This window comes from Clinocottus analis, unplaced genomic scaffold (genome assembly GCF_023055335.1).
Source record: "Clinocottus analis isolate CAN_PGR_092001 unplaced genomic scaffold, fCliAna1.0.p SCAF_1, whole genome shotgun sequence".
Taxonomy (NCBI): Eukaryota; Metazoa; Chordata; class Actinopteri; order Perciformes; family Cottidae; genus Clinocottus; species Clinocottus analis.
Window position 1 is genome coordinate 22,345,838 of NW_027175820.1, and position 21,277 is coordinate 22,367,114.

Genomic DNA, 21,277 nt, shown 5'->3' on the forward strand with positions numbered 1-21,277 from the left:
AATAAAAAGGCACAAAACGCTCACTGCAATAACACATGGTGGGGTTTTTTTGCTTGGGAAGGGTTTGAGTGGCAGTTTTGTGCGTGTATGTGTGTGTGTGTGTGTGTGTGTGTGCGTGTGTAAGAGTGCGTGGTTTTGTGTTCTTTCACACAATGCCAACCTGTTTGTTCGTGATCAGGTGTGACCAGGAAGACTCCACGCACGCCGCTGTCAGACCTTCAAGGAAGCAACACCATCAACGAGAAATCCCCGCGGTAAGAGAAACCTGATGATTAAAAATATTTTTAAAAAAAAAATATATATATATATATATATATATATATATATATATATATATATATATATATATATATATATATATATATATATATTGAATTTAAATGAAAGGACTGTGCAATTTTAGAGGTGGTAGTTTTGTGCAAAATCATCCAAGAAATGTGCAAAAGTTCACAGAATTACTTGTGGGAATTAAATCCAAATCAATCAATTCCAAGCCAGATCCTCCAGATGACGGCATTCATGAAACAATACTACAGATATGACACACAGGAACATCTGCAGACGTGCCCCTGGAGACACACACACACACACACACACACACACACACACACACACACACACGCACACACACAGCCTCCACAGTTACCATGTCAAATACCACTCTGAACAACAGCTGAGTAAGTAAGAACATTTAGAAAGAAACACTGTTTTTTACACACTATATCTATTTACTTATATTTGTATGGTCTATTCACCCAGATTCAGTTGAGCAGTATTGGATAAAATATCTTTTTTTTTATGCCTTTTTTATGAGTCGAGTGCCAAAAGAGGAATTGCAGAGCGAGGGAAACGGGGCCCGGCCGGCAGCAAAGGTCGTCGGTTGTTGTGGTATTAATGTTGTAGTCTTCACCTCGAGGCCTCCTCTTAATACAAACCTCTTACCAAGAGCTTTAAAGCCCGTTAACACCGATACTCTGACACACACAAAAAATGAAATACATAGATAGGTTTAATCATCAAGCAATGACATGCACCTCTGGGCACTGAGACCGACATGGCATGTCTTTTTCATAAAGGAGTAAAAAGAAACAAGGCTGGGTGCTGGGTGCTGTGACCCTGAGACCCTGACCCCCCCACTGAGACCCCGGTCCAACACCTCCTCTAATTAGCTGTAGACTGTGAGATTAGTGGCCCACGACAGCGACTCGGTGGCACAGAGCGGCTGGTACAACGCGGCTTTTGTTACGCGGGAGCTCAGTCTGCCGCCGTTAACCCTCCACCACCTCCTCCTCAATGTGATTCAGCAACCTGCTGCCCTCCCTCTCTTTCTCTCACGCGCTACCCGCTCGTCCTCTCCACGCTCGGAGGGCACTAAACCCCCGTGCAGCCGCTTCCTCCGCCATGCGGAGTCCCAGCTACGCAAACGGGGCAGCGGTGCTCGGAGAGCGATGAACACGGGGTCCCCGCAGGGCGCTGTGTCTGCTGGACGCCGCTTCACGGGACCCTCGGAAGAGACCGCGGAGACAAACAGTCACAAGAAGCATGTTGTAGCGTTCGGCGTTCGCTGAGATCGATGATCAACTGGGGAGACATTGGCCCTCTGCCTCTTTTATATGGTCGGCCAGATGCTAACTTGAGGGTACGTGCGTGTGCTTTGGCGCACATCGCAGCGTCAAACGTTGTTTTCTGATGTGGTCATTCTCAAGGAGCCGTTAAACACTTGTCACATAAAGACCGTACATATGTACGTACATGTATATAAATCCAAAGATTTTTGATTTACACAAAAACACTGGAGCTTCTGCCTGTTTTATTTATAATGTTTTAACGTAATGCCGGCTAGGAGTACAAATCATGTGCGTCGGTACGACTCCGGTGTGAGTGGAGCATCCTCTGGGTCTCTTCTGTTGCCTCCGCAGAGAGAAGCTCCGCTGAAAAAGCCAGTCGCACACACCTGTGTTGTGTATTTTTGCACCTGGTTTCCATTTGCGGCTTCTGTCCACCATGTATATCAAACTCAACACACAGTGTTTCCAAGTTTGACTGGAAGAGAAAAACGGGGCAAAAGTAGTAGCAGTACAGTTGTTTCTTTTGTCGCACACACGATGAAGGTCCGGCTGTCTTTGAAAATGTAAACACACGTGTTTTAATTGAATGCAAGCATTTTAAAACACATTATTTACCAAATCGGGGTGAAGGAAAATCAAAGCAAATGTTCTCTTGGCAGAAAAAATGACTTAAAGCTTTTGATGCACACAAGGAGCTGAACATAACGAGCACAGAGATGGTTGTGGTTTCTTATAATGGTGGTTGTGGTTTGTTGTAATGCCAACGCTGAGGAGGCAGTCAAAAAACATATTTATGTATTTCAGTGGTGGAAATATCACTTTCAACCCAAACAGCTGCTCCCGCACAGAAAAAGCTCAACCTTCTCATCCGCCTTTCTGGATTTGTATTGACTTTATTTTTCACGAGCCATTTCAAAAAAAGCTCTCCGCAGGCTCGTGTCCCACCTTGTTTTCTCTCGAGCAGTGACTCAGCCTCCCGCTAATAACACAATATGAGCTACAAAACACATCTTGCAACTGTAGTCGCTGTGTCACAGTGTGTGGCGGCTTGTAACCCGGCAGGAGAGATTCTTGTAAATAAGTTATGACTCTGGAAACAAAACTTAAGTGCTCCGATGGATCTGAAGAGCTGCATTGATGATAAATTGCTTCTGCCACAGATATACCGTGTGTGTGTGTGTGTGTGTCTACGGGGACGATTGAGATTGTTGGTTCTTCATTTTTCTCCCCCCTCGTCCGCTCCTCTGGGCTGAAGTAGCTCGGTTCATGGCTTCGTGGGCCGACCGCTCGTGTTTTTGTTTGTCCGCTGGGCAGGTGGTGAGGTTTCACCTCCAGGTCTGAGGTTTAGGTCATGTGCGAGGTGGATTCCACTCTTTTTCCAAGGGAGAGAACAACATGGAGACTCGCTGCCCCCGCTGGTGTGACACGGCACGAAGAAACGGTCCATGTTTTGATAAAACAGTTACAGTTACTTTCAATGGCCGCGTTTCCCAGATCCGATCGTTCTAAAGGACTTAAGTAGGCTCTTAAGAAGGGTTCGGCTAAGAAGGAGCGTTAAGATAGGATTGTTCTTAACTGCCTTCTGCTGTTGAGAGTGGGTCAGGCTGATCTTACATTTCCTTCTTAGTGAAAGATCTTCTTAAGCTAAGAACGACTCTGGAAAACACGTCCTTCTTTCACAGCGCTTTTAAGAGCTCTCCGAAGAAGCTTTTAGCGCTTCAAAGCTTCTTAACGAATCTGGGAAACGCGGCCATTGTATCTGAGTTAGTTCACAAAAGCTCTTGTTTGATTGCTTGCTCATTTTTGCTGGAAATGTCTTTATGATTATGTGTAAAAGCCAAGAGACGGGTTGAAATGTGGCTGTCGGACACGATCAATACCTCACGCCTCTGTGGAGCGGATCATGTCCTGGTGGAAAGACTAAGCAGATAAATAGATACTTTCTTCGAGTTACATTGTTTAAGCTGTGAAAAACACTAGTATACTGTCTGATTATGACTGTTTATCAATCCCATGTCATCATCCACCATTTAAATGTGACGTTTTACATGTAATTTGAACTCAATTCTTGACATAAAATATTAAAACTGACTAACAAGTAACCATGTTTTCCCAAGATGCTGCGAAGTATGAACTAATTGCCTAAATGTGTGTTAAATATGTTGTTTTTATTCACCACTAGCTGTGTAGTCTTGAGCTCTTTTATGGATTTTATGCTGGATTTAAAGTTCCTAGACTAAACTTAAGTTTTGTTTTTTTTAAACAAACACTTTTCTCGTTGGTCTTAAGGAGTTCTCCGGGCCTCGGCTGGAACGGGCGCGTGGGTCGAGTGACGCGTTTGTCGTCCGGCGGCTCCACCACAGAAGAAGACGGCATCTTCGTGAACTCGGCGAGCAGCAAACTGCTGGAGCGAGCCCACGACATCCTCATGTCAGTCACATCACGAGGCTTCTCACCACTCCTTCAACACGCTCCGTTGTGTTTCCCCTTGAGCTTCCTCTCTGATTTTTAAAATGCAACACCATCTTTAGCGTCATATAGTCACACTGTTCATCATCATGTACATCGGCCTCGTGGCCGAGAGACATTCCCTAAAACTGAGAGAGCAGAGAGTTCAAACTCCGTGTCAGAAATCATCTGCGCTGGCTCGTCTCCTTCACTGATCACTACATTCCTAGCAGCTCCGAGGGTGCTCGTTCTGCGGCCGACCCTGACCTCTGACCTCCCTCTGGAGGGGACGAATAAAGATCCACTTTATTGACAGGAATATGAGCCACTTGGGAAGAATTTCTGAAATGAATTCAGCGCTTTTCTTGACCTTTTTTACTTGCCAAAAATAAATAAAAGCGACCTTTTCACCCCCTGAAAAAAGATGGATTTGTTGCACAAGTGCTAAAAAAAATAGATTCAACTCTGACATTTCTGTTTTTTTGTTTTTTTTTATAAACCAGGAGGAACAAAAACTACAAGTCTAAGCCAGTTCTTCCGAAGGTACAGACCAGGCTGTGGTTATTTACTCATCCTCGTAGATTAGATGTGTTGTTGCATTATCAGCTGACTCTGTACTTCACGCCTGCAGCATCTCCTGAACGTCAAGTCCCTGAAGTACCTCAGCAACCTGACGCTTCACGACCGCATCACCAAGTCGCTGCTCCACCTCCACAAGAAGAAGAAACCACCCAGTATCAGCGCTCAGTTCCAGGTCAGACACACACACACACACACACACAGTAGCTCACTGATTCGCCATTCAGTGCTCTCACCGTGAAAACAGCCCGATTAGCCGAGGAATCTCCCTCCAGCTGTGAATACGATAAAAACAAGGTGTGTCCTTTTTACAACTATCACTCCCTTTCTCTGCCTGTGTCCCTCTGTGTCTGTAATGTGTGTGAAGTATATTACTTCATCTTCTTAAATGTATGACATCTGGCAGTGGGAATTTAAGACCCCAAAAATAATAAAGGTCTTGTTGAAAGACTTTTGATTTGGGGACCAAAAAAGTTTTTTTTTTCCCTTTTTTTCTGACACACTTTTCCTCCCAAATGTTCATTTAGAAGAAGATGAGATCCAAGAACCGTGAATGAGCTTATTCCTACCGTTTAAACAACAAAGAAAACCAAAATCAAAGTTAGTTTTTAGCATTTTTACAGCAGATGATTTTCTTTGAATAGAATTTCCCGAACATGAGCTAAATTAGACTAAACTGCGGTGAGCCGTCAGAACAAAAAGGTTAATCTTCAGGTGAAAACAGTCTCCCATATGCAGCCAGTAACACAAACCAGCTTAGAAGAAAACACACTTTTTGTCCGTCTGTCTTCTTTGAATGTGAGCTGTGTGCTCTGGGCGCTGAGGGCCGCGGCCCCTGACAGGCGGCGCTGGCCTCAGTGTGTGGATGACTTCACTTCCCACATCCTGTGCTGCGCTGATTGCTTTAATCTCCCATGGAGGAGGAAGAAGAGGAGGAGGAGGAGGAGGAGGAGGAGGAGGAGGAGGAATTCCTCCTGCCTGCCACTGAATCATCACACACATGCTGCTGACACACATGTGCTCGTGTTTACACACACAATGGTTGCACATGGAAATACTACACATCTTTTTTTTATTATTTTCCCCTCCATAACCACATGCTCGCGTGGACATATTGCTCGTATTCATGATCCCAGGCAGCAAAGAGAGTTTGGACTTCGGCCTGTCGGACCCGCTGTGAAGCGACACAAGCTCCGTGCTTCTCTTTGTGCTTTTGTGTCCGATCTAACGTTGTATTTGTGTGCGTCTTTCTTCAAGGCCTCCCTCAATAAGCTGATGGAGACTCTGGGTCAGTCCGAGCCCTATTTTGTCAAGTGCATCCGTTCCAACGCTGACAAGGTACAGTGTGCTCTCTCTCTCGCTCTCGCTCTCGCTCTCTCTCTCTCTCTCTCTCGCGCTCTCTCGCTCTCTCTCTCGCTCTCTCTCTCGCGCTCTCTCGCTCTTTCTCTCTTTCTCTCTCTCTCTCTCTCTCTCTCTCTCTCTCTCTCCAGTCTGCTGCCACTTTGACTGTTTTGGTTTACTTTTCAAAGCTTTTTTATTATTTCCTTTTCTTTTTTTTTTGTTGAAGGTTGAACATTTTCTACAGCACGTTTACCATTTCCTCCTCTTCTGCTCTGTAACCTCTGACATCTGTCGCTTCTCCCTTTTTCTGTCACCCCCCTCTCCTCTCCCCTCCTCGCTTATCTGTTTTTCCTCCTCTTCCTCAGCTGCCTTTAAGGTTTAATGACAACCTGGTGCTGAGGCAGCTGCGCTACACAGGTATGCTGGAGACCGTGCGCATCCGCCAGTCTGGCTACAACATCAAGTACAGCTTCAAGGTAACACACACACATGTGCACCCTGTACACATCCGAGTCCAGATGTGTTTGATCTTCATATTCAAATCCAGTCAATAAGAAAGAAATAAGCATTTGGAGATAAACAAATACAGTTCACTAGAATTAACCACTTAATAAGTCATCAGTGCTGCATCAAACTTTTATTTATAAGGAAATATTGTACTTTTTTGCACTCCGTAACATTTATTTAAAAGCTATAATACTTCCATACATTAGGATCTGTTGATTAGAGGATAACCATCAGCAGCATCTAAAGTAGATCAAATGAGTTTGCAGCTCCTGGTCTAAATGTGTCAGACACAGGCTGAGGAGTGACGCTGAAGTGTCTTAAACCTGCAGTCCCTCTCCTGAACCAGCAGGGGGCAAGTCAGCTTAGAAGTACTGAACAAGTGAAACTGACCTTCATGTGTAAAATTGATGCAGTTCCCCTTTTATATATTCTGTGAGTGTCCCGAGAGCTTTAGCAGACCCACCTCTCCCACCCGTCTTTGTCTAGAAAGTCCAAGTATCACGTTGATCATGATATGCCAAACGTTAGAAGGAGTGGATCGCATTAACAGGCTCCCTGTGTGGGCCAGAGCACCGATGCGCTATCAATCTCACTCTGAGAAACTTAAAAGGACACTCGGGTTTCCACGGGTTTTTCGCTGCCAGCGATGAATTCATCTCCGGGAAACAGGTCGCCGTTTGAGCCGGCGAGTCATTGTGTCACGACGCAATTATGTGGGATGCGAGGCGGCTGCCATCTGCGCCGCATTGGCTCCCGCTCGAGTGACGTCAACGCCATGTGAGAAACGCCGCACGGCCAATGAAGCCGATCGTGTTTGAATGCGGGTTGGAAGTGAGGCGTTGGGACGGAGAACGTTTGGGAGCGGGCTCCGGTTTCCTCCGCCGTTAGTTTCCATTTTGTGGTCTCGAACGCTCATTTGTGTCACCGGTCACGTCATGTCGGGGGGTTTTTAGGCTGAGATTACGTCATCGTGATGGCTTATTGTTATTGTCACTTTACCGAATGGCAAATTGTTCTCCCATGAAACTCCCACGGCGGTGTCCACTGTGGCTGCGTGTCAATGATGAAGGATGAATAAACAACAAGGACTAGTAACACAACATCCGTGTAGTCAGCAGACAACGGGTTTAAATCTGTAAAAGTGAATCCTAGTTTAAAAAACACATTTTAAATTCTGTAAAAGAGTCCAGAATGCAAATGTGAGAGGGGGAAGAAGGGTTTTGAATGCAATACTTTTACAATTTTTTTCTTTTTTTGTTTCCACTGTTGTGTACTGGTACTTCCTCCACTATTGGAAAATATTTCCCACGAACATTTTTAAATCCATTATAAAAAAGAGTGTAAAACTCATAAAGATGGAACTGTTTTGATGAGCTCACTCGTGATGATTTTAACAGCAGACATCTTCATTTATCAGAAGCCCCCCCCTCCCAAACATATTTAGTGCTGCGGTCAGCACTAATGAGAAATATCTTGGGTATGGTATCACTCTGGAGGAGTCTGCTGTTTCCAGACTCTTCAGAACAGAGCCTGTCCTTTGTGCTCGGGTCTCTGAAGCACTCCCCATGCTTGTAATTGTATAAACACAGCATCTGTTTCCCTAACCGCCCCCCCAGCAGCACACAGTGTATTGAATTCAGACAATGGGCCTCAGTTGGAAGAGTGGGAGTTCAGCATATTTACGCCATGACGTTTGAACCCATATGGACTTCTACCTGAAACCGCATGCGCCGCCACGGTTTCTTTTTATTATTATTATTATTGTCGTTTGTTTTTGCACAAGAGATGCTGCAGGAGTCTGCGTCAGTTTCTGCTGAGATTATTATTTCACATTCGTCCCCCAACCAATTAACCCTGCGCTGCTGGGGGAGGAGCCAAACTAGGGCAGAGATGGTGAAATATTGGTTTCTGTGCAAAAAGGATAAGAATTTAGTCAAATTCTAGTGTTTAAACCAGGATGTGCAATGTACACGTACATTTATTAGAAATATATATATGTATACACAGCTTAAACATTTTAAGGATTAATCTTTAATCCTGTGCACATAACAGAGAATGGTCTTAAATAATGGTTAAGAGAAAACCACACTGTTTACACATTTAACACCCTCATACTTTGTGTGTGTATCTATATATTGATTTCATTTTATTCAATTTTATTATATATAAAAATATATATTTTAAATCCTCTTGTGGACAGGCGTTGGAAATTAGCATTCGCTATATGCTCTCAACACAGTGCATCTGGTTTCCTTTTGTGCTAGGAATGCTAATGCCACTGTGATGTCCACATGAAATAAATGCTGTAGGTCAATATACATTTTTCTCAACATCTTTCCTTGTTTTCTGGATAGGACTTTGTCCATCACTTCAGTGTGCTGCTCCCGGAGGGCACCAGGGCCACCAGAGACGGCATCCAGCAGAGTCTGGACCAGCTGGACCTGGAACCAGATGGGTACCAAGTGGGAAAGACGATGGTATTCACCCTCCGTCCTTCTCCCTTTTTGCAGTTCTTTTAAAGCCACAGATAAATAAATACCGTTTAAAACATCAAGCGGCATCTGCTTTTAATACGCCTCATTATGCATGTCTGTAAAGCAGCCTCTAGGGTACAAAAAAACCATGTCAAAAACATGTTTTAAATGAATGTTGCACAGCTCGGATTCATTCAGCTCTCATAAATTACATTATGATTGTATTGGTTTCCATCAATACCGACTGTAACATGCGGGGTGACAGGTCATTTTGTATGAAATGATATCATATTAGATCATATTTAATGTGATCCACTGGTGCAGCCATAATGAAAAAAGAAATTATATTTGAAGATATGCCAAAAAAGCTTTTTACTACTACATCAGCATAAACTTAAGAGGTATGTCAGAGTTCAATAAGTTTAATAAAGTCACAATATGTAATCCAGATGTAGATTAAATTGGTAGAGCTGCACGGTGTTTTAGTACTTTTCTCCGAAACAACATGTTTCTGCTCATTACACTGTTGTTATTAGCTTTATGTCATGCGATATTGCATGTCGAGGCAGTTAGGAGTCTGGAAAATGCCGGTCCAAGACCCGAAATTGATTTACGTAAGATAATGTGGGGGTTTGAAAACACTCAAACACTATAAATAGAGTCATAGGCAAAGGGAAAGGTGAGTGTTGAGGATACACTCGTATTACCTGAAAGCATCCTCCCTCTGGAATTAAAGGATGTAATGAACACGCTGCCCCATATTTGGTCTTGGTTGGTATGCGTGAGTCATGTTGGAGGGCTCCTCGCCTTCGGGATGCTGTGTATGTAATTAGAGGATCATACCTGACATACTTGTGACCATGTATCCGGCCAGTGATTTGAAAGAGTGTGTGTGTGTGAATACATCTCTTTAACAACCCTGTTCTCCATAAAGTGTGTGTGTGTATGTGCTCACTCCATCACGGTCCCTCCCCTCAGGTGTTCTTCCGCGAGGCCGAGCGCCAGCGGCTGCAGGCCGTCCTCCACGCCGAAGTCCTCAGACGCATCGTCACGCTGCAGCGGCGGTTCAGGTCTCTGCGGGAGAGAAAGCAGTTTGTCAGAATGAGAGAAGCAGCGCTCTGCATCCAGGTACACGTCCCTGCTTTTCCCTCCTCCTTTATTCAGTTTTTTCCCCTTTTTTTTTGTATTGTTTCTTATTGACTCAAAAGTAATGTAAAATATTACTTTTTCAAAATGCAGTTTTTCAAATTCATGTTTCCATGATATGTTTAATTAAACCAGAAAGAGCTCTTTCTGCTGAAAAGGCGTTGGAATGCAAAAAGCTGGAGCTTAAAGCTGAAATATTTTTTTTAAAAATAGCTAAATATAGCTGAACATAGTGGAATATGTCGCTTAAAATAGCTGAATGTAGCTGAATCATTCCAACTAATTATAACAAATTATGAATTCACATTGTTGTTTTACTGTGGTGAAAAGGTCTTCATGATGTAATGCATTACTCTGAGACGCAGTTCATTCAGTCCATCATCATGTAATTGTGATTTGTAACATGAAAGATATTGATAATAAGATATTGTTAATAATGTTGCGGTATTGATTGCTCGCCGGCTGTCCAGTCCTAAATCAGTGCAGTACTACATTTTAAATGAAAGGACCAAAAGGTTTTTTTTTGATATGAAGGATGTTTTATTTTAGTGCCTGAACTAGAAATTATTTTATATTTAATTTGAAATCTGCCTGAACTCGAATCCAAATCAAATCAACGTGTCACTCACAGACGTGCCCGGTTGATTTGTTTTAGTTTTTACATCCACTAAAAGACAGTTGTGATGACCTCGTGAGCAAAGATGCTTGTATTTCTAATGTCCTGACTTCACTCGGTGAACATGAACATATGTTCTGACTAAAAGGGAGAAGAAAAAATAATCAGTTTCATAAAACTCATACATCCTCATCATCACCTCCTCACAGAAATGGTGGCGTTTGTACCGGCCCATAGACGAGGAGGAGGAGGAGGAGGAGGAGGAGGAGGAGTTGCAGGATTATGCCCCCCGCGTCCAGGAGGTGGCAGCGTTGTGCCTGCAGACACGCTGGCGAGGTCACAGGGAGCGTCGGAGGTTCAGGCTGTGGAGGGAGGCTGCTGTGGTGCTGCAGAGGGCGTGGAGGTTATGGCTCCACCGGCGCTGCACCGCCGCTCTGGTCATTCAGACGGCGTGGCGCTGTCATCAAGCCAGAGACGCCTACTTGCGTCTGTACGGCGCCGTGGTACAACTACAGGCTGTTAGCAGAGGCTTCCTGGCCAGGCAGAGGTAAGCCGACCTGTAAAACACCACGAGCACCTTCACTTTTTTTTCCGTTTTTTACGAAGCTTCGACAAAAATAGCTTCCAAATGTAGGCGACTGCATGATTGTTGTTCGAGCTGATGAAAAGCCAGATTAATGTTTGCACACAGCTCGCGCCGGCAGTGTATTCGGTCATTGTTCAGTGTGCTTATTGACCGGGCTTGGTAAGAGCATGCTGTTACACAAGCGACCCAAAGCTGCTCGACAATCAGCTGAGCCCCTGAGAGAAGGACCTTTTAACTTTGGTCAATGATGGTTTGTTCTGACAAACTGAAATGTATCTTGATAATAGCCGTAGGAAGTCGTTTAAACATCAGCTAAAGTTGTGGCCGTGCGTTCTTGATTGACAGCTTCAAACAACTGCGAGATCAGAGATTGAGGGAGGAGAAGGAGCAGCAGCAGGAGAAGCTGCTTCAACTGCAGAATGGCCGAGTGAGCCTCTCGCCAGAAGAAGAAGAAGAAGAAGAAGACGACGAGGAGCCCTCGCCTGAGAGGATCATGGGGTTGGACCTCAGCACGTGGGAGGATCGCTCCTACGAGCAGCGAGAACGGAGCCTCCAGATCCTCAGCGGCCACGAGGCTGCCGTCAAAGAGGAAGGTGGAGAAGGTGGCGAAGGTGGCGAAGGCGCTCGGACAAGAGCGCAAACTGAAGCCTCGGACTCCATCCAGGCGTCCGCGGTGGTGGTGCGAGAGAGGTCCAGAACGTTAGACGAGCCCAGCCAGAAAACCACCCGGGCCAAGCGAGAGAGCCGGCGCATGAGAGAGCTGGAGCAGGCCAAGTTCAGCCTGGAGCTCCTCAAGGTCCGGGCGACCGGCGGCGGCGGCGGCAGCGGCGGAGCCTCGTCCCCGTCCGAGGAGCGGCGCTGGTCCGTGGAGCTGGTGACGCCGGCGACGCCGCCTCCCCGCTCGCCCCGCGGCACGCCCGACAGCCAGAGCTCCAAAGGCAGCTTCGAGCTCCTCAGCATGGAGGACGAGGCCCCGAAGGCTGTGGAAGAGGCGACGGACGGCGAGGACCTCTGCGCCTCTCTTCCCTCGGCAGCGCCGGCACCTGAGCCCAAAGCGGAGGCCGTTTCGTCGAGCCCGAAGCCGCCGCTCGAGCCGCCGCTCGAGCCGCCGCTCGAGCCGCCCGGGAGACCGCGCCAGACCAAAATGGATCCGGCGGCCCCGACGCATCCGCCCAAAATCGAGAACTACCTCCCTACCTTTTACGTCCCTGCCGGCGAGGGCAGCGCAGCCGTCTCCCGTCGTCCTGCCGAAGAGCCCAAGCGAAACGAGGAGGCGGCCGTCTCCTCCGCCGCCACCGCCGTCAGCAAGCTTCTCAAAGAGAGGCGGGAGACGGCGCGGCGACCCGTGGTGGTGGTCATCAGCATGCAGAAAGAATCGCCGCTGAGCCCAGAGCTGAGCGGTATCGTCCGTCCCCCTGTGGAGCTTCGAGACTCCCGGGCTCAGAAAGCAGAGCCGGCTCTCGTCCCGGCTCCGCCCTCGGCCCCTCAGGCCGACCAGACGATCATCGAGAAGCTGGTGCGGCTGAACGAGGAGAAGGAGGTCAGGCAGCGTAACCAGCAGCAGCAGAACGAGAAGGAGATGATGGAGCAGATCAGACAGCAGAAAGAAGTGCTGGAGCAGCAGCGGCTGTTCTTCGCCCAGTACGAGAGAGACATGTTTGAGAAGCAAAGAGGGGAGGCGCTGCAGAGGATACAGCAGAGTCGACAGGGCGGACAAGACGCCGCCGCCGCCGCCGCTTCCACCTCCAGGGAGACACGTAGACCCAGCTCCCTGCTGATCGAGAGAGCGGCGAAGGACGCCCCGCACGCCCGGACCCGGTCGGACTCCACCGCCCCGTCGCTGCACTCCCCCACGGCCGTGGACGTCCGGGGCGGCGCCCCTCCCCCGCAGCTGCCCCCGCCGCCCGCCTCCGCACCCAGAGAAAGGCGAGGCAAGGAGAGCAGGCCCGGCGCCGAGGGCTGGGCGCCCAAACTCACGCTGGAGTCCAAAGATGGAGGGACCAGAGCGAGAGCGGCGCTCAAGAAGACGCCGAGCGATCAGGGAGCCGCGGACAAGCCCAACATCTTCTTCTCGCCGAAGGACAAAGTCACATTTACAAAGTGAGTTGTGATTGGAGATATTTCAGAGATACATTTTTATTTTCTTGGTACAAAGGGGTCCATTTCAAAAGAAATAGATAACTTTGAATCATTGTAATATGAGATATTCATGTACATAGTGCTGAAGTGAGGAATTGGAACAATTTTGACTAACTTCTTACTTAATACAGCCGTCCGATGGTTTTGACACGGGGACACTGAGATGAATGACTTGAAAGTAACAGATAGACGACATCAGCTTCTATTGGAATTGGCACATTTTTCCAAAAAACAGAAATGATACCATCATACTCATGTGAAAGATGCTTTAAATACCCACCTTAACATCTTCTCAGTGGATGTATTTTTGCATTAATGACATTTTTATTGACGTTTCAACTCAATGAATTCTCTATTTGGTTCCACTCCTTGTAATAATAACATATATTTACGTTTTTCCTCTGTTTTGTCCAGTAGGTTTGACCGTGAAGCCTCTCGAGAGACGCCTGCAGCCGTTCCCAGAAAAGCCCCGGCACCCGTCCCCAAGCCCACTAAAGGGGCGAAAACGCGGGATGTAAGCAAACTTTTTCCTCTTTTTTTTTTTTAAGTAGAAAGCATATGTTTGCGGGAGTTCCTTTTTTTGTGTTTGTGAATTAATGAATACATCTTAGCGGCCTCCAAATCTCACACTTAAAACGCCACAGCTGACCTGCGTGAAGGACACAATGCACTGAAGGCTCCTTTTTATTTAAAAAAAAAGCAAAACATGCTGTTATCACTTCTGATGAAACTCCAGGTTGGCAGAGTGGGCCAAAAAAAGAAAGCCAGAATGGCACGAACCCGCTCCGACTTCCTCACCCGAGCCCCCATCCTGTCAGTCGGGGGCGATTCGGACGAGGACGACACCGGCAGCCCCCGCCACCACAGCCTGCCCCTCTCCAAGCAGAGCTCCACGGAGGCGGCGGGCTCGACAAAGTCCTGTTTCAGTGACTCCGACATGGTAACGGGCGCCAAAAAGAGCCATCCTATACGTTCCTGCGGCGTGGTAGCGCTCCACCACTGGCTCAAACTGAGCTTTTACACTAACGTTTCCCAAAAGGGGAGAAGGCATTTCAAATGTTCTCCCTTTTACTAACACTAATCCTTTAACTTCGTTGCTCTTCTAACACAATTGACCTCTCTTTCCCTTACAGCTGTGACACCGGCTTTTCCTCTTCCTGGTTCATTAACGATGTTTGCATGCCACTTGGTTATATTTCCTCTTTTAGCGCTAGTCACGAGTCAGACCTGGGGAATCCGTGAAAACGGTCACTTTTGATGGATTTCATCATCTAACACACTCCTACTGCCTTTGAACTGCTCTTTTCTTAGGGATTTGAGTCATACATTTCATCTATTTGTTGTGTTATTGCTTTGTAATATCAGGATAACGACACACTGCATTTATGCTTCTACTAATCCTTCAGCTCTTGTCTTCAGTTCCTTGTATACTACGAGGCTGAATATGTTTATTCATAACAGAGAGTATGTTTTTTAAACTTTTTCCCCAACCTGCTGTTATTTCAGCCGGCGAGCTCCGAGGAGCAAAAGAAGTTACACAAAGCCATGTCGTCAGGAGATTTGGTCAAAACGGACTCCATGCGCAAGAACTCTCAAGATGGAAGGTTTGTTTCTCAACACTTTTATGTCTTGGCCTTAATATATATTGTTAAATGTACTGTGAGGAACTTTAAACTGGTTATGAAACAGTCTCAATTTAATAATGACGACAACCAGCAAGAAAATTGGCTATTTCTATATAGTTATAGACCGCTTTCGTCCACGGTGACCTTCAAAAATCGACGCAGACGTTTTCAGTTCCTCGTAGTAACGTTAAGTAGCGTTTTGTCACTTGTTGAAGCTACTTTCATTTCAATCTTTAATTAAAGAATGTTTAAATTGTGTTTTTAAAGTTTGACCAGGGGTCGTAGGATGCGTTTCTGGGGCAAGACAAAGTACGGGGAGAAGAAGACCTCCAGAGAAAAGCTGATCTGCGGCTCCGATTCCATGGATGGAGACGACGGGGAGACCGGGCCACTGCTGGGAGACGGTGCGTCATCCAACAAAGCACACATTTAATCGGACGTTCCCTTTCCTGGGCGCTTGTGAATGCAGCTGAAATCCTTCATTCCCTCCCACACCGCAGGTCAGGAGAACATGTCGCCCCCCTGCAGCCCCGACCCGACGTCGGACCGAGGGTTCAGGGACTTGAAGGAGAACAAAGACCCGTCTCCCAAGGTGAAGCGCCGGCGCAGCGTGAAGATCAGCAGCGTGGCCCTGGAGCCGGCGCAGTGGCAGAACGACGCGCTGCAGATCCTCACCTGCACCAACGACTACAGGAGCATGAACGACTTCCTCATGAAGAAGGTACGAACAAACGAGTGTGTGTGTGTGTGTGTGTGTGTGTGTGTGTGAGAGATGGTTCTATGTACTTCAACGTCTGAAAAGTCCTCACAAGGACAGTAACTCCACATGAACACGATGCATGAGGGGGTTCATCTCTTTAGGAAGTTTCATATTCGTGGTTTTCCTCTTTTAGATCAACGACTTGGACACGGAGGACAGTAAGAAGGACACCATGGTGGACGTGGTGTTTAAAAAGGCTTTGAAGGAATTCCGTCTGAACATCTTCAACTCTTACTCCACGGCGCTGGCGGTAAGTGCTGTCAACACTGTTTACGTGATGGGTAACACACATTTATTTAATGCAGTATAAACAAACTTATAAACCGTTTTATAGCGCTGTATCCTATAATATATATATAGGAGCGTAGTGTTTACACCCACTGTGAGAATGTATTATAGTGGGATTATAAATTATTCTAAGTGGACATTAGGTGCTTTAAGTCATATACAACATTTTGATTTGTTCTTACATCGATTTAATTAGATTGTTCTCACTTTATTTAAAGCAAACTGACCACTGATAATAACAGGTAATCACATTATAAGCATTATGAAAATGTCCATTATGTTTAAGTACTTTTATACACATTCTTAAGTCTGTTCAAGTACTTTTATACACATTTTTATTCCATCTGTATATTTAATATTATTCTTACTGTTTTAATTTTGTTTTGCGACCGTCCTACTGTTTATTTATATTACTTAATTTTTTATCTGTATTTACTTGTGAGCAATGCTGCTGTAATCTTGTAATTTTTCCACCAGCAAAGGATTATCTTATTTTAACTTATCTTATCTTTTAACATTGATTATATTGCATAATGAGATGATGATGATGTATTACAAAAGATGGCAGTAATAATATACTTTAATCCTCGTAATAAGAATTGTCAAGTATCATAATATTAAGGTATTGATATGACTCTTGACCTTATACTTTAATATAACGTGCTTTATAATGTGTTTTGGTTGTTTTTTGAGTAGTTTTGATAGAGGACTAGATCGTATGTGCTGGAACATGGTTTCCAGCGTAGGTTAACACGGTGCTCTTCCTGTGATCTCTCCATCTTCCCGCCCAGATGGATGACGGGAAGAGCATCCGCTACAAAGACCTGTACGCTCTGTTCGAGGACATCTTGGAGAAGACGATGCGGCAGGAGCAGAGGGACTGGAGGGAGTCTCCTGTCACGGTGTGGGTCAACACCTTCAAGGTCTTCCTGGATGAGTTCATGACAGAGTACAAACCTCTCAACAGCACACCCACCAAGGTGAGGACACGCACACAGCCTGGTGGGAAATAACATGTTGGATGACGGCTAAAGTGTTGAAAGATAGTTTGTGCTCCTTTTTAAATGTGTTCTGCTCAAAGAAATGCATGCATGTTCAGTGTTGTGCATCCATGTCAGTACCTTTACAAACTTTGCATGTCATGTACTGTGTACTCTCGAGCCGTGGTTCTCAACTCGTGGGTCGTGGACCCGGTTTTAATGGATCAAGAGCTTTTTATGGAAGCCCATTCCCGCCACGCAAAAAAATATATATATTAGGACCAAAAAAAAAAAGAATTAGGACTAAATTTATTTATTTTTTAAATTAGGACCCCTAAAAATAATAAATAAAAAAATTAGGACCCCCCGGCCCCTCCAAATTTTTTTTTTTTTTTAAAATTAGGACCCCAAAAAATAAAAAATAAAATAAAAAATTTAGGACCCCCCCCCCCCCCTCCAAAAAAAAATTAGGACCAAAAAATGAATAAAAATTAGGACCAAAAAATAAAAAAAATTAGGACCAAAAAAATTTTTTTTTTATTAAATACATTTGAGAAGTTGAGAATTATCCTCGATTTGGGTGGCGGCTTGTCCTTAAGGGTGATGATGGGTCCCAGATCCAGACCTGTTGAGAACCACCGCTCTGGAGATGTTATCCTTATTACACATGTTCATATTTCCTAATAACCCATTTATATGCAGTGACAAAACTAAATAATTGTTCTGTTTTCTCTTTTGTTTCACCACAGCAGGTACCAAAACCTGAACGCAAAAAAAGGAGGAAAAAGGACACAGACATTGTGAGTCTCTCTTCATCCTCATCAATAATAATAACATGATGGACACTTTGCTCTGGTCTTGTACTCCCCCATTTACTGTTTGGAATAACAAGATATTAATACACCAGCCACCAGAATAGAAAACTTATCTCTAAAAGAACTAAAGAAAAAGGAAAGCTCAGATATGTGAAAGGAAATATATGCAGGCGAACTGCAAATGAACCTGCGCTCTGCTGCCCTCTGCAGGTGGAGGAGCATAACGGCCACATCTTCAAGTCCACCCAGTACAGCATCCCCACGTACTGTGAATACTGCTCGTCACTCATCTGGATGATGGACCGCGCCTGTGTGTGCAAATGTGAGTGTGTGCACGACAAATATCACACAGGGGATTTAGCAGACTGTGAATTTCAGACAGTGGATCTCAGAAAATGTAGCTTTTTTTTTTTTTTTTTAATAAGCAGTTTTGAAAGCCACGGATGGAATGATTCATTATTGATTCAATTGACAGATAATTCGTTATCTACAATTTTAATGAAGTAATTGTCACTTATCAAGTAAAATGTCCAATATTTGCTCGTTCTAGCAAACTTTTTTTCAGTTTTCTATTTTCCCACAGTCCATGAACTAAACCACCGACCTGTTAAATGATCATGCAAATTATTGAAAGCCTAAAATAGATGTAACGTTTTTGAACATTTGAAGTTCAAATTGCAACATTTATTTTTTAGTTTCGGCAACCAAAAGCTTATGAGAACCAATTTTATAAGCTCTTGTGTCCTTAAAATAATGTCAGTGAGTGCAGGAACTGTGCCAATCTCTCCCACACACACACACACACACACACACACACACACACACACACACACACACACACACACACACACACACACACACACACACTCATTTGCTCACACAGCCAACATTGTCCTGATGGAACCAATACAAGAATATTAAATAAATGCACAATCAGACAAAGTGTTTTGAGAGAAACAACTTTTCATGCCAAATCTTTGTGACCACAATTGGACACACAGACACACTCTCTCCTCCACCGCAGACATTCACTGAATTAAGACACACACACACACAACCGCGTCTGTGTCCTAGTTCGGCTCAGCCTGGCCTCGCAGGCCGAGCCCCACCCTTTCTCCCTCCTCAGCCTTAATCAGATTGTTTTCAACTGGACTCATGGGGTCTGGGGCGCCGTCTTTCCAGGGATTACAGCTTCTCCTTTATTCCCACAGGATGCTTTCCTCATGCGAGCCAAGACTGCCTTGGTCTCTAAAGCGATAATATATATATATATATATATATATTTATATTTCTTTTCTATTTTGAATGATGAGGAGGCGCTGCCTTTCTGTGGATAGTGGAAATGACCTGTTTGATTTCTCTGGCTGTGTTCACCCAGTGTGCCGCTACGCCTGCCACCGAAAGTGCTGCCTGAAGACGACCACCAAATGCAGCAAGAAGGTGAGTCGGCCATGTTGCGTGCGCCCTCAAAACAATGTCCCAAGACACCACTTGTTTTGTTCTGTGGGTTTATTTACAGCAGGTAGCGTTAGTACGGCAATGTACCTTATTTTGAGCACTTCCTTCTGAGCATTTTTTAAATATGAGTCTTTGTTGCTGTGTGCAAGTGTGAGCTGTTTGAGGTTGCCTTTAACTGAACCAGAGTCACTTGCTGCATCTCACTACTGCATTTTATTTCTTAAACTACACTGCAACTTTTATTCATTTTATTTGTATTTGTTTCTTGACTGTTTTAATGTTTTCTTAACGGTTTTTAAATCTGCTTTTAATGGCTTTATGTGAAGCACTTTGAATGGCCTTGTTGCTGAAATGTGCTATACAAATGAACTTGCCTTGCCTCGCATCTCTTTGTGTTTAACGGAGGAGGGCATTGTGTTTGTGTCCCGTGGCAGTTTGATCCGGAGCTTTCCTCCAGACAGTTCGGAGTGGAGGTTTCTCGTCTGACTAATGACGAGAGGACGGTGCCCCTGGTGGTGGAGAAGCTCATCAACTACATTGAGATGCACGGGCTCTACACCGAAGGGATATACAGGAAACCCGGCTCCACCAACAAAATCAAGGAACTTAAGCTGGGACTCGACACAGGTGAATGACGACAGTCGCTAAACTGGATCCAAACCAAACCGACTGACGGCAATCTCTGTTTTCGGGTCAAACGAGCACGTCCGATTTTATCCCTGCGGTCTCCACTCACAGATATCGACAGCGTGAGTCTGGACGACTACAACATCCACGTGATCGCGAGCGTGTTCAAGCAGTGGCTGAGAGACCTGCCGAACCCGCTGATGACCTTCGAGCTGTACGAGGAGTTCATCCGCGGCATGGGTAAGTGACATCAGGTCCTTCGACGCCGTTGGTGTTTTTCAAACGCGTCGCATTTGGAGATCCTGTCCCCGCGATCAACCCGCGCGTTATCGGGGAACGGCGGCGTTTGTTTGCCGCGACTCCTAATTGGTGATTCGTCTCGTTGAAATGCCTCCGCAGCTTTGCAGGATAAGAAGGAAACGATCAGAGGGGTGTATTCTGTTATTGACCAGCTCAGCAGAACTCACCTGAACACTCTCGAACGCCTCATATTTCATCTCGTCAGGTAAAAATCTGTTTTACAGTTTTTAGATTTCCCCTTTTTTTTCTTCTTTTCCCCTCCCTGAAGGACTATTCTGATACTGAAATAATGCTTTTTAGGATCGCCTTACAAGAGGACACAAACCGTATGTCGGCTAACGCCTTGGCTATCGTTTTCGCTCCCTGCATCCTGCGCTGTCCCGACACCATCGATCCGCTGCAGAGCGTCCAGGACATCGGCAAGACGACCGCGTAAGACGCTCGTCATGTACATCTAATGATCTATCTGTCTTCGGTTCACAAGGTTTCAGGATGGGAGTAGATCCTGAATGAATCTGTTTCATGTGGGAGCCGTTGAGAAAAATGTATTTATTTTGGTCAAAACCAAAATCATTGTGTAGAACGACCTCGTGACATTCGTTTCTAAAAGCTTCAAGTAGATAGATAGACAGACAGGTGGAATATAAAAATCTAATTATACTGTAAAATAGGGCAGTTATGGATCAGATAATTGTTTTTTTGCTGCAGATTTCTTCAATAGTGGTTGAGAAAATTATCATAATTTGTTTTGTTATTAAATGAATCAGACTGCTTTTGCTTTTCGATGAACAAAATATGAACTTTTCGTTTTGCTGTGACAGTATTCAGCATTTCCACTCCTTCTGAAGTGTTTTTTTTATTTCCCTCCGTAGGTGTGTAGAACTTATCATTTGCGAACAGATGAATAAGTACAAAGTGCGGCTAAAGGACATCAGCAGTCTGGAATTTGCAGAGAATAAGGCCAAGTGCAGACTGACGCTCATTCGACGGTCGATGGTAAGATGAAATGACGTGACGAGT

The 21,277-nt window shown here is 45.2% G+C and overlaps 1 protein-coding gene across 13 annotated transcripts in view; it reads left to right on the forward strand.

The window, feature by feature from the left end:
* myo9aa (myosin IXAa) overlaps positions 1-21,277 on the forward strand; it is a 97,145-nt gene that overhangs the window by 72,367 nt on the left and 3,501 nt on the right. For 7 of the 13 annotated variants that reach the window (XM_068571410.1, XM_068571315.1, XM_068571378.1 and 4 more), the window contains 25 exons: positions 179-254; positions 3,858-3,998; positions 4,520-4,559; positions 4,648-4,770; positions 5,853-5,933; positions 6,302-6,412; positions 8,798-8,920; positions 9,896-10,045; positions 10,889-11,226; positions 11,611-13,365; positions 13,819-13,918; positions 14,141-14,344; positions 14,911-15,008; positions 15,297-15,433; positions 15,530-15,750; positions 15,923-16,039; positions 16,869-17,057; positions 17,807-17,857; positions 18,083-18,194; positions 19,251-19,312; positions 19,765-19,957; positions 20,069-20,197; positions 20,357-20,462; positions 20,558-20,689; positions 21,130-21,253. In XM_068571410.1, the coding sequence (XP_068427511.1) occupies positions 179-254; positions 3,858-3,998; positions 4,520-4,559; positions 4,648-4,770; positions 5,853-5,933; positions 6,302-6,412; positions 8,798-8,920; positions 9,896-10,045; positions 10,889-11,226; positions 11,611-13,365; positions 13,819-13,918; positions 14,141-14,344; positions 14,911-15,008; positions 15,297-15,433; positions 15,530-15,750; positions 15,923-16,039; positions 16,869-17,057; positions 17,807-17,857; positions 18,083-18,194; positions 19,251-19,312; positions 19,765-19,957; positions 20,069-20,197; positions 20,357-20,462; positions 20,558-20,689; positions 21,130-21,253 (4,913 nt within the window). The remainder of the gene's footprint in view (positions 1-178; positions 255-3,857; positions 3,999-4,519; positions 4,560-4,647; positions 4,771-5,852; positions 5,934-6,301; positions 6,413-8,797; positions 8,921-9,895; positions 10,046-10,888; positions 11,227-11,610; positions 13,366-13,818; positions 13,919-14,140; positions 14,345-14,910; positions 15,009-15,296; positions 15,434-15,529; positions 15,751-15,922; positions 16,040-16,868; positions 17,058-17,806; positions 17,858-18,082; positions 18,195-19,250; positions 19,313-19,764; positions 19,958-20,068; positions 20,198-20,356; positions 20,463-20,557; positions 20,690-21,129; positions 21,254-21,277) is intronic. The other 6 variants (XM_068571333.1, XM_068571368.1, XM_068571325.1 and 3 more) reach the window with 4 other exon arrangements.